At 42.4% G+C, this 12,283-nt stretch overlaps 1 protein-coding gene across 1 annotated transcript; it reads right to left on the bottom strand.

Moving 5' to 3' along the window:
• Nucleotides 1-1,070: 1,070 nt before the first annotated feature.
• LOC134865063 (nicotinate-nucleotide pyrophosphorylase [carboxylating]-like) lies at nucleotides 1,071-11,382 on the bottom strand. The gene is made up of 5 exons (XM_063884456.1): nucleotides 11,348-11,382; nucleotides 9,742-9,995; nucleotides 7,995-8,305; nucleotides 1,424-1,555; nucleotides 1,071-1,309 (listed from the first exon to the last, which is right to left on the bottom strand). Exons 2-5 carry the CDS (start codon nucleotides 9,992-9,994, stop codon nucleotides 1,097-1,099), a joined length of 909 nt encoding a protein of 302 aa, XP_063740526.1. The 5' UTR covers nucleotide 9,995; nucleotides 11,348-11,382; the 3' UTR covers nucleotides 1,071-1,096.
• Between the last annotated feature and the right edge of the window lie 901 nt (nucleotides 11,383-12,283).

Raw genomic sequence — 12,283 nt, 5'->3', positions numbered from 1 at the left:
ATGTGATGTTACACTTGGGTAAACACATGTGGCTCAAGACATGTTTGTGGTTACACATGGGAAGGATATGATCAATACAAAATTGGCGTAAACCACACACCACGTACATTTTGGAATATGGAATATGCTTTAATCGTCCATTCTGTGTCGGGTAGAGACAGGGCAGAATGAAACATGGTGGCAGCGGAAACTTAAAGAGGACGGAGCAGAAAAACGGACTTCTACGGTGCAGCTAACTAGCTAACGTTAGCGGGCCGGCTAACAAGAAAATCGCGGGAGTTGAAGAGGACGCTCCAGTCAGTCGGCAGTGAAAAATGGAAGGTTTGAAACCTCCACCGACATTGTGTTTGGACACAATAATCACAACATAATATATATTGTATATACCTACGTAGTTACTGTAACTATTTCACTATTTCATATTTGCAAAGCTGCTCTTATTGTTGATACATTTAGTTTATATTCAGTTATACTTAGTTATTTTAGTTTATATTTAGTAATATTTGATGTATATTTAGTGTATATTTAGTAGTTTAGTTATATTGAGTGTATATTTCTCCTTCCTTCTTTGTATTGAACTGTTGCACCTCAATTTCCCTCGGGATAAATAAAGCTTCTTGAATCTTGAATCTTGAATAAACGTTGAACCCGTCCGGCCCTTGACTTGTAGCAATTTCTTAATTTTGGCCCACTGTGTATTTGAGTTTGACACCCCTGGTCTAAACCATGAGTTACTTTTGTCCTTTTGTCTGCCTCTGCACTGTTTAATCAGTTAGTTCTTATCCTGATGATCAAGTAACTATGGTGTATGTATTACACCATATGTATGTATGGTGTATGTATTGAAACCTTGTTTAAACAAATTACATTACAAATATTATCAAATATTACTTAGAAACCATGATGCTTATCATATGACACAGTGAGCAAACAGGATGTGAGCTACTTGTAATGCTTTAGCAACAGTAAACCACTCTTATGCAGGTGTCAAAGGAAATAAATGAACACACTGAAGAAAGTCTCTATGCATTAGATGAAACCATATACACCAATATTTAATCATTGTGGGACTGTCAGTACATCACACTTATTGTGTTCATCTTTCTAGAAGGCTTGGGGGTGTAGCAGGCTTTTGAACCTTCAGTGAAAAATCCACAACTGGGCAGCCCTGTGTTATGCAGCCAAGAGAAATGATGTCCACATGTGGGGAGAAATACATTGCTAAGTTCTCTGGAGTCACTCCTCCACTGGCCTCGATCAGCAGGCCTGAGAACTCCTCCTTCAGAGCATGAGCTGCAACATGGAGCTCCTATGATGAGAAAAAGGGAGGAAGAGGGGTGTGATGAAGTGGCAGGGTGAGTGGAAACATGGCAGTGAAAATGCAAAGTGACAAAGGCTTGTGTGTGAGTTTAATATTCTTCACCTGAGGTTGAAAGTTGTCCAGCATTACGATGTCTGCTCCCGCTGCGGCTGCCTCTCGGCCCTCCTCTGCAGAGCGGCACTCCACCTCCACCTTACTGCTGAAGCCACACACAGAGCGGGCCGCTTTCACAGCCTGCACAAACACACATTTGTTGTGTTGAACGTCTTGTGGGCATACCCAACTTCATGACTCGTGTCACAGGTCAGACATTGGGTGTCATGCAGGAAGCCGTAAACGGACACATTTCCTCTTATTATTGTTCCAATTTCCAATAGCCTCCAATAATGGCAATAGCCATTGAATTTTGGGACACACCAATTGCTCTTCTCTCAGCTAATAGAACATTTTACATGTTGTTGACACACTTTTGCCAATATAACCTTATATGAGATTCAGGCAGAGGGAGTGTTTCCTTACAGATACATCACAAAAAAAGTGTAATCTATTTAGTGGTGAATTAAAATGGGGCTTCCTAAATGGATAACAATTTAACAATACATTTAAAATGGAGATTGTTGATTTATAGTTAGACCTACTGCCTTCAATTTCTTTCTGGATTTCATCCTTTACATTTTCTTTCCTCAAATACATATTTTTTAAATGCAATATAGGTGAACACATGATTCATTAAATGATGTTCTTTCTCAGGTTCGTATTTGTATTTTGACATGTTTAAGCCATAGGCCAAAAGGCTATTAAACACCTGAGCTCTGTAAAGTGCCTCCATAAGTATTCATCTGTTTGCATTTTGCAATTTATTATCTAAATAGTTATCACTATAATAAACAGTATTTCAATTCATTTTACTGCACAGTATTTAATTTTACATTCTGTTCTTGTATAAATCATATTCTATTTACGTGTATATAGACTTCATCTTGCCTTGTTTTTATTTTTGAATTTGTTTTACTGTTTTATGTCTTATATACCTGTGTTGCATTGTTGGAGGAGCTCGGGATTTTTCATTGCCATTTCTACACTTTAGCTTCTGTGCATATGATATTTAAACCGCTGAATCTTAAATCTTGAATCTTTACATGCTTTAATGTTCTAAAATGTCTATTTTTCTCTTTTACAGTTTAATTCTTCTGTTATCTTCCTAAACTGAATTAAAAAGCTATTTATTGATAATTGGTAATTGTATTGGAGTACATTTTTCAGAGTAACCCTTCCAACCCTTATTACAATTCTTTTAGGTTGCGTTTCTATATAAAGCAACTTAATATAAGTAAAATAAACCATTAAAAACTGAGAACAAGGAAAATCTGATATATTTGCTTCGGATAAGCCAAACCATTGTTCATGCTGGATGAAAGATAAGACAACAAAATGTCACTTTCATCAAATGGTTTGTCCAACAAACGAAAGATACAGAAATGAAGATAATTACTTGTTTAGAATTGATTTGGATGACAAGATGATTATGTGTGCAGCCTAAGGAAATATTATGTGCTCATTTGTCCTAATAAAGACAATAATATACTTTTGAGAATGACATTGGGTGTGTTCAGATTCTGAAAGGTTTACTCTCTGCTCTTAAATTATTTTAGATTTTCCTGTAGTGCCAGTTCTGATCCTTTCCGAGAACCAGCACCTTATCGTGGTGGAGAGGTTTGTGTGCCCTGATGAACCTGGGGGCTGTGTTGTCTGGAACCTTGTGTTCCTCGTAGGGTCTCCTATGGCAAATTGGTCTCAGGTAAGGGGCCAGACTAAGATTGGTTCAAAACACCTCATGGCAAACATACATGAAAGCGAGGATACCCGGCCCGGAGGAAACCCCGGGTCCCCTTCTGGAGCCAGGCCCAGAAGGAGGACTCGTCAGCGAGCGTCTTGTGGCCAGGCTTGCCACGGAGCCCGGCTGGGCACAGCCCGAAAAAGCAACGTGGGCAACACCTCCGCTTCCCCGTCCCGCAGGCCCACCACCTACGGGAAACAAAGATGGGGTCGGGTGCACTGCCAGAAGGGTGGCAGTGAAAGCAGAGGGTCTTGACGGACCAGACCCAGGCGACAGAAGCTGGCTTTGAGGACGTGGAATCTCACCTCTCTGGGGGGGAAGGAGCCGGAGCTTGTGCGGGAAGTGGAGCGTTACCAGTTGGATCTGGTGGGGCTCACCTCTACGCACAGCGTCGGCTCTGGAACCTTACTTCTTGATAGGGGTTGGACTCTATTCTTCTCTGGAGTTGCCCAGGGTGTGAGGCGCCGAGCGGGTGTGGGGATACTCACAAGAGTGTCGCTTTGTTGGAGTTTACCCCAGTGGACAAGAGGGTCGCCTCCCTACGCTTTCGGGTCATGGGGGGGAAAACTCTGACTGTTGTGTGTGCTTATGCACCAAACAGCAGTTCAGAGTATTCGGCCTTCTTGGAGACCCTGAAAGAAGTCCTGTATGGGGCTCCTGAAGGGGACTCCTTAGTCTTGCTGGGAGACTTCAACGCACACGTGGGCAATGATGGAGACACTTAGAGGGGCGTGATTGGGAGGAACGGCCCCCCTGATCTGAACCGGAGTGGTGGTTTGTTACTGGACTTCTGTGCTAGTCATGGATTGGCCATAACAAACACCATGTTCGAACATAAGGATGCTTATAAGTGTACGTGGTACCAGAGCACCCTAGGCAAAAGGTCCATGATCGATTTTGTTATCGTATCATCGGACCTGAGGCCGCATGTTTTGGACACTCGGGTGAAGAGAGGGGCGGAGTTGTCAACTGATCACCATCTGGTGGTGAGTTGGGTCGAGTGGCGGGGGAAGCCTCTGGACAGACCTGGTAAGCGCAATCGTGTAGTGCGGGTGAACTGGGAACGTCCCAAGTCCAGGAGGCTTTCAACTCACACCTCCGACGGAGCTTTTCAGGCATCCCTGTGGAGGCTGGGGACATTGAACCTGAGTGGGCGGTGTTCAAAGCCTCCATTGCCGAAGCTGCGGCGGGGAGCTGTGATCTCAAGGTCTTAGGTGCCTCAAGGAGCGGTAACCCTCGAACCTCCTGGTGGACACCGGTGGTCAGGGAAGCCGTCCGACTGAAGAAGGAGGCCTTCCGGGATATGTTATCCCTGGGTACTCTTGACGCAGTTACAAGGTATCGACGGGCCCGAAGGGCAGCAGCCTCAACCGTGGCCGAGGCAAAGCAGCGGGTGTGGGAGAAGTTCGGAGAAGCCATGGAGAAGGACTTTCGGTCGGCACCAAAGTTGTTCTGGAAAACTGTCCGACACCTCAGGAGGGGGAAGCAGGGAACCATCCAAGCTGTGTACAGTAAGGATGGGACGCTGTTGACCTCAACTGGTAGTGTGTTAGAGCGGAAGGAACACTTTGAAGAACTCCTGAATACGACAACTCCGCACTCTATGTTAGAGGCGGAGCTGGAGTATGAAGGGGGATCAACTCCAATCTCACAGGGGGAAGTCACTGAGGTAGTTAAAAAAGCTCCACATGAGATGAGATCCGCCCAGAAATGCTGAAGGCTCTGGGTGTTGAGGGACTGTCATGGTTGACACGTCTCATCAACATTGCGTAGAAGTCGGAAACAGTACCGAAGGAGTGGCAGACCGGGGTGGTGGTTCCTCTTTTTAAAAAGGGGGATCAGAGGGTGTGTGCCAAATACAGAGGCATCACATTACTCAGCCTCCCCGGGAAAGTTTACTCTAAGGTGCTGGAAAGGAGGGTCCGACCGCCAGGGCTGCGCTTTGTCACCAATCCTGTTTGTGATATTCATGGACAGGATTTCTAGGCGTAGTCGAGGGGGAGGGGGTCTGCAGTTCGGTGGGCTAAGGATTGCACCACTGCTTTTTGCAGATGATGTGGTCCTAATGGCTTCATCGGTCTGTGACCTTCAGCACTCACTGGATCGGTTCGCGGCCGAGTGTGAAGCGGCTGGGATGAGGATCAGCACCTCCAAATCTGAGGCTATGGTTCTCAGCAGGAAACCGATGGACTGTCCACTCCAGGTAGGAAATGAAGCCTTACCCCAAGTGAAGGAGTTCAAGTATCTCGGGGTCTTGTTCTCGAGTGAGGGAACAATGGAGCTTGAGATGGGCCAGAGAATCAGAGCAGCGGGAGCGGTACTGCAGTCGCTTTACCGCACCGTTGGGACGAAAAGGGAGCTGAGCCAGAAGGCAAAGCTCTCCGTCTACCGGGCCATCTTAGTTCCTACCCTCACCTATGGTCATGAAGGATGGGTCATGACCAAAAGAACGAGATCGCGGATACAAGCGGCCGAAATGGGATTTCTCCGCAGGGTGGCTGGCATCTCCCTTAGGGATAAGGTGAGAAGTTCAGTCATCCGGGAGGGACTCGGAGTAGAACCGCTGCTCCTTCACGTTGAAAGGAGCCAGTTGAGGTGGTTCGGGCACCTAGTGAGGATGCCACCTGGGCGCCTCCCTAGGGAGGTGTTCCAGGCACGTCCAGCTGGGAAGAGACCGAGGGGTAGACCTAGGACCAGGTGGAGGGATTATATCTCTTCGCTGGCCTGGGAGCGTCTTGGAATCCCCCAGTCAGAGCTGGTTGATGTGGCCAGGGAACGAGAAGTTTGGGGCTCTCTGCTGGAGCTGTTACCTCCACGACCCTGACGGAAAAGCGGGAGAAGATGGATGGATGGATGGAGGCCAGTTCTGATGCTCTGGACTATCACATGTTAACTTTGTTTAATGAAACATCTCAATATTTCTTTCTCTCAAGTTGTTCTTCATCAGCCTTTGGTGGCATCTTTTCATTCATTTTGTGTGTGCGATGAGAATTTGCCCATGGCAAAACAACTTTCCATAATTAGAGTTAAGGGGCATTACCTTAGTAATAATAATAACAAGAAGAAGATGTACAATGTATACACTGCCCGGCCAAAAAAAAGGTCACTAGCCTGTGGGGGCAGTGCTATGATCTGGGGTTGCTGCAGTTGGTCTGGTCTAGGTTCAACAACGTGCCCAAAGAATGATGTCAGCTGACTACCTGAATATACTGAAGGACCAGGTTATTCCATCAATGGAGTTTTTCTTCCCTGATGGCACGGGCATGTTCCAAGATGACAATGCCAGGAGCTTGTGGAAACGCTAAAGAAAGTCCAACAAGATATTACAGTGTGGGACCTTTTTTTTGGCCAGGCAGTGTATAACGCTTTTCCTAAAGACGCTTTACATAAGAATAATAAAAAAATGTAAAAACCGAAACTATAAAATCTTGCTGCATAGGGTTCCCTTTTCATGCTTTAACATTTATAGAAACCAAACTTCTGATATATATCTGATTGCAACACATACACATGACAGTGAATATACAAAAGTACACTGCAAAGAGGAAGACTGTTACCTTTTAACCTTGTGTTTTTTAGAACAATACTGAAAGTCTCTCAACTGTATCTGTTCCTTTAATACACAAAAATGAAATAGAAAAAACATGTATTTGCTGTGTGACTTTAATGAGTATAGCTTCAAAAAGCTGGATTTTTGTAAATAAATAAATACAAAACCAATGCTTTGGAAATTGCATTCAGAGGGGGCCTTATTGTCAGGTTCATATTTCTATGTTGTGCCTCTACTGTGACATGTCTCCATGCTTTAATGTTCAAAAAGCTCTTTATTTTTCTCATACTGCCTGTGCTGCAGCACCTCTTTTCACCCTCTGTCTAAAACCAGAGCCCAGTCTGCTCTAATTGGTTAGCTGGCCGGCTCTGTTGTGATTGGTCAAACCTTTAGAGATGTCCCACCCCTTAGCCTATCACGTACAATGTGTTGGAGCGCTAGCCAATAGAAGCGCATGTGTTATAGTGATGTCACTATTTTACAGAAGTAAACAAAAATTGGATGCATTTCAGGCAGGGGCGGAGTTTGGGAGAAAAACTCCCTCTGGAGGGAACACAGGCCCTTTAGCCTTTGCAGACCATTTACATGCACAAAAACCTATAGAACACACTACAGGGAAGGGAAAAACCCAAGAAAGCATAATAGGGCTTCTTCAAAAAGTTAGTAGTTGTAACTGCATCAATTCAAATAGATACTTTAAAAAATAAATAATGAAATGCTAAATAAAGAATGGTATTTATATTTAAAAATATATTTGGATATTGAACTATCACCGAGGAGGTTTTTGTGTACTTCCATTCTTTGTACTAGTTATTTTCAGTATATCTGTCTGTGGTCAGATTTTGTAAATGAAATCCCTTTGAAGGCTGAGTTTAGAGATGTGCAGGAAGAATGGGGAAGGAAGTTGGGGAAGGTTGTCCCCCACCATTTACCGCTACTGGCCTCAAGCGAGTGGTGGATTATAACTAAGTACATTTACTACATATTGGTTACTCTTACTTTTGGAAATGTAAGTATATTTTGGTGTCAATACATTTGTAGTTTTATAAATCTGATTGAAGGACTTCACAGAGTATTTTTATACTGTAGTATAGCTACTTTTACTTCAGTAAAATCTCTGAGTATTTCTTCACCTTAAGTGATACCATTGCAATGAATTTTAGCTTTTTCTTCAAGAGCTTGATATTTTTTTCCTAGAGAGGTTTGTGGTGGGTATTTGTTAATGAACTGTAGGAACATATACGCTGTGTCCCAGTGATAACTGGATCTGTGGTGCAGCTGCCCACCTGGGTGATACTTCCTGATGCCCACACATGGTTGTCCTTCAGCATCACCATTCCACTCAGGTCCTGTCTGTGCATGGACACACTTCCAACCAGCATGGCGTACTTCTCCACCAGACGGAAGCCTGGGGTGGTCTTGCGTGTGCCAGCCACTTCTCCACGCCAGCCCCTCTCTGCTGCTTTTGCCTGGAGCTGAGAACAGCGTGTGGCGATCCCAGAGGCCCGGGCCAGGCAGTTCAGAGCCGGCCGCTCGCCGAGGAGGAGGCACCTTGCCGGGCCTTTCACAACAGCAGTCAGCGTGATGGCATCTGGACCTGCAGAGGGATAGAAACAGTAGAGGATTGACAGTGCATATTGTTTTAGAGTGAATGTTGCTTAAACCGATGCCACTTACCAAAGCATGTATAGCCTATTTGCAATGCTCCTCCTTAGACAGGCCTTTAAAATGCAATCCATAACCTCTTAACCTCATAAGATTTTAATCAGAATCAAAATGTATCTACCCGAGTGAAATTGTTTTTCTGACTGTTGTCCTATTTTAGAATTAAAGAAAGAAAGAAAACAAAATACAATTAAAATATGAATACTAACAAAATAAAGGAAAGTGAGAAGTGTAAGAAAAACATAAAACAAAACAAAGGAACTCAAATAAAATATATAATAAAAGATCAAATAAAATATACAATAAAAGATCAAATAAAATATACAATAAAAGATCAAATAAAATATATAATAAAAGATCAAATAAAATATATAATAAAAGATCAAATAAAATATATAATAAAAGATCAAATAAAATATATAATAAAAGATCAAATAAAATATACAATAAAAGATCAAATAAAATATACAATACAAGATCAAATAAAATATATAATAAAAGATCAAATAAAATATACAATAAAAGATCAAATAAAATATACAATAAAAGATCAAATAAAATATATAATAAAAGATCAAATAAAATATACAATAAAAGATCAAATAAAATATATAATAAAAGATCAAATAAAATATATAATAAAAGATCAAATAAAATATATAATAAAAGATCAAATAAAATATATAATAAGAAAAAAAAAAGATACTATATTTTATATAACTGTAAGAAGTTAGAGTAAAACTTTGCACATTGTACTATACTGTATATAAGATGTATAATAAAATACAGCGGTGCATAGAACTAAATGAGATATTTCAGAGAACCTATTATGCTTTTTGGGGTTTTCTCTTTCCTGCAGCGTGCTATATAGGTTTATGTGCATGTAAATGGTGTGCAAAGGCTAAAATCCCAAAGTTCCTTCCAGAGGGAGTTGTTCTCCCAAACACCCCCCACTGCCTGAAACGCCTCCAATGGACGCCGTTGTTTAGTACCGTAGCATAGTGACATCACTATGTAACCCTCATGCTTTTCTTGGCTAGCACTCTAAAACATTTTACGTAATGTGGAAATGTGTTGGAGCATAGACAAGTTAGTCTTAGTCTTTAGCTGCTTGATTGATGTCCTTCTCAGAAGCATCACTTAGGATTTGCCTTTTTATTTTTAGGCCGGTTGGCTCCTAAGCAACATTCAATGTACTGATGAAAAATGTGTTAGTTTGTGACATGACTCATGAGTGTAATGTAATGATTTCTATCATAACTGGTCTGAGCTGTTACTGCTGCATCTTTCATTATTTGTGACTATGGGATTTGTAACTACATCTTATCTAATAAATCGGTGATTTGGAAGACACTGTGTGATGCCTACCAATCTCATCCCCCTCCTGGTAAACCCAGTCCACAGTGCAGCCGACCTCCGTGAACACTGCTGTGAAGAAGGAGCTCCCTGCCAGGACGCCGTGCGGGGTTTTACACAGCAACCTCGCCTCCACCTCCTGTGACCCTACACAAGCTCCCGCTGGGTCAAAGTTTGGTGTGTCCTCTGCCAGCCATTCTCGCGCCAGTCGGGTCAGGGTGTGAGGCGGGATGCAGTATGCAGCTTTGTGTGAGGGCAGAGACATTCTGTGGAAAATGAAATGGAACTCTGATAATGATGTGAAACAATTCTCAAGGTGCTTTCTTGTCTCACAATTACTGTAAAAAGCAAGAAAAGGAGAACAAACACACTGAGAACATTCAACAAATCGGTTTCGAAGCACCCAAGGGGGGGGGGGGGTGCTGATTCTGTGACTGTGGCTTCAAATGAACTAGCTGCTGCTGGCCACGCCCCTTTGGAGCTGCTGCTGACCACGCCCCTTTGGAGCGTCATGAGAATTTTCGCCCGGGAGAAACTCAGCTAAACGCTGCCGTGATTAAACCCCATATGATGTTCCAAACCCCATCCAGCATTATTTCAGAAACACTTCTCAGTGTTTACTTCTAGAACAGAGACATTATATGTATTATATAAACAACAACTCTAAGCCCCTCCTGCAGACAAACTGCTGAACACACACACACACACACACACACACACACACACACACACACACACACACACACACACACACACACACACACACACACACACACACACACACACACACACACACACACAGAGCTGCTGCGGAGGGGATTCAGCTCACGACTATTTGTTGCGGACCATAGGTTGGGACGTGTCACGTGGGTGGGACGTTGCCAGCCCACATTTCGGTTATGACGGATCCATTAAATGGTTTGCTCGATATGAAAATGATGTAAATCTCTTTTATGGCCTTCACAGTCACCAATAAGTTAATGATCATCTCCTTCCTACAGTGCCTAATAATGAAATTGTCTAATCATATTTTCGTGCACTTTTTGATGGTTGATATTAATGAAACTGATTCTATTAAATGGGTATGTGATTTTGTTTCCTATTGACCACGGGCAAATGAAATCATAGCGAGGCAGGCAATGTGATATTGGCATATATTGTAAAGTTGTGCAAATAATCAATATAATATGTAATCAAACGATCTCACGGAAGGTTTCAGGCAATGTCATCCCCTCCACCTGCCCCTTTCAACTCTGCATCTCCAATAAAGGCACTCTCTGGCCCCGAAAAAAAACATCAGAGGAATGCAGATCTTCGTTAACTTGAGTTTAAGACAATTGAAGAATCAATAAGGTTTTTGATGGTCCATAAACATAAATACAACATGTTGTTTTTGTGTTACTCTGTGATTCATCTCTAAACATAATATACCTACAGTATAAGCTTTACTTTCATCAATCCGTCTGCAGCCTGCAGTAATAGTTTACACGTTCACTTCCACTGAAGAAGTTAGTACTGCATCCTACACCTAAGTAGACAAAAAATATTCCAGATGTAAATATCTAGTCCAAAGCTAGAATATCAAAAGACAATGAAACAATAAAAACGAGACATTTACCTACTTCTGCCGATTGCTCTGCTGTGTCTGTTGGTCACAGGCTGTTGTGTTGTTATGCTGAACACACAGTCACAGGAGAAATGTGACATGGAATTTGACCCTAACCTGTGTTGGAATGTTTACAAGCTATCTCAGGGTAAGCATTCTATAGGTCCAACATTGATCACTTGCAGGGGCGTAGCCAGGACATTATTTCTGGGGGGGCCAGCTCTGGCCAGTCTTTTATTTGGGGTGGCACTTGATTGTCAAAAACTACTATTTTAAAACTCACGCACTGCATCACTCAGAGCAGCAGTTTTTCTAACAGCTCATCTAGCCATAAACAATGGATTGAACCTTCTTATGGACACTAATGATGTCTTACTGTTACTGATAATCCCATGTTATTGGAATGGGTGCTTAGATAATGTGCGAGTGCGATGTGTCATGATTATGTGAGGGGGTTCAGGACTTTAACATGAGAAGGGGAAGCTTTTAGTGCAAATGACAGAAAGACACGATATGAATTGTCATTTTAGGCGATCATTTATTAAAGTAAACTGTAGCCTTTTAAGTGCAATATTCATTTTATTTGCGATAATAAACATATGTATATATAAAGAGTAAAAAATAAACGTCACACACACACATGTCCCATAAAACATAAAGAAAAACAAATATCAACAATGTGTAAAATGTACATTGAATTGTGTGTGTGTGTGTGTGTGTGTGTGTGTGTGTGTGTGTGAGAACATGTACATTGAACTGTTTCACTACAAACAGTGTGTGTGTGTGTGTGTGTGTGTGTGTGTGTGTGTGTGTGTGTGTGTGTGTGTGTGTGTGTGTGTGTGTGTGTGTGTGAGAACATGTACATTGAACTGTTTCACTACAAACAGTGTGTGTGTGTGTGTGTGTGTGTGTGTGTGTGTGTGTGTGTGTGTGTGTGTGTGTGTGTGT

Source organism: Eleginops maclovinus, chromosome 5, assembly GCF_036324505.1.
Source record: "Eleginops maclovinus isolate JMC-PN-2008 ecotype Puerto Natales chromosome 5, JC_Emac_rtc_rv5, whole genome shotgun sequence".
Classification (NCBI taxonomy): Eukaryota; Metazoa; Chordata; class Actinopteri; order Perciformes; family Eleginopidae; genus Eleginops; species Eleginops maclovinus.
Note: the sequence above shows the minus strand (reverse complement) of the source record. Positions and strands in the feature narration are given on the sequence as shown.

Excerpts from the sequence above, each read along its gene's own strand:
- LOC134865063 (XM_063884456.1), bottom strand. The coding sequence starts at position 9,994 with ATGTCTCTGCCCTCACACAAAGCTGCATACTGCATCCCGCCTCACACC. Across the intron at positions 1,556-7,994 it reads CATCAGGAAGTATCACCCAG|GCTGTGAAAGCGGCCCGCTC; the intron begins GTGGGCAGCTGC and ends GTGTTTGTGCAG. Across the intron at positions 1,310-1,423 it reads TGGACAACTTTCAACCTCAG|GAGCTCCATGTTGCAGCTCA; the intron begins GTGAAGAATATT and ends TTCTCATCATAG.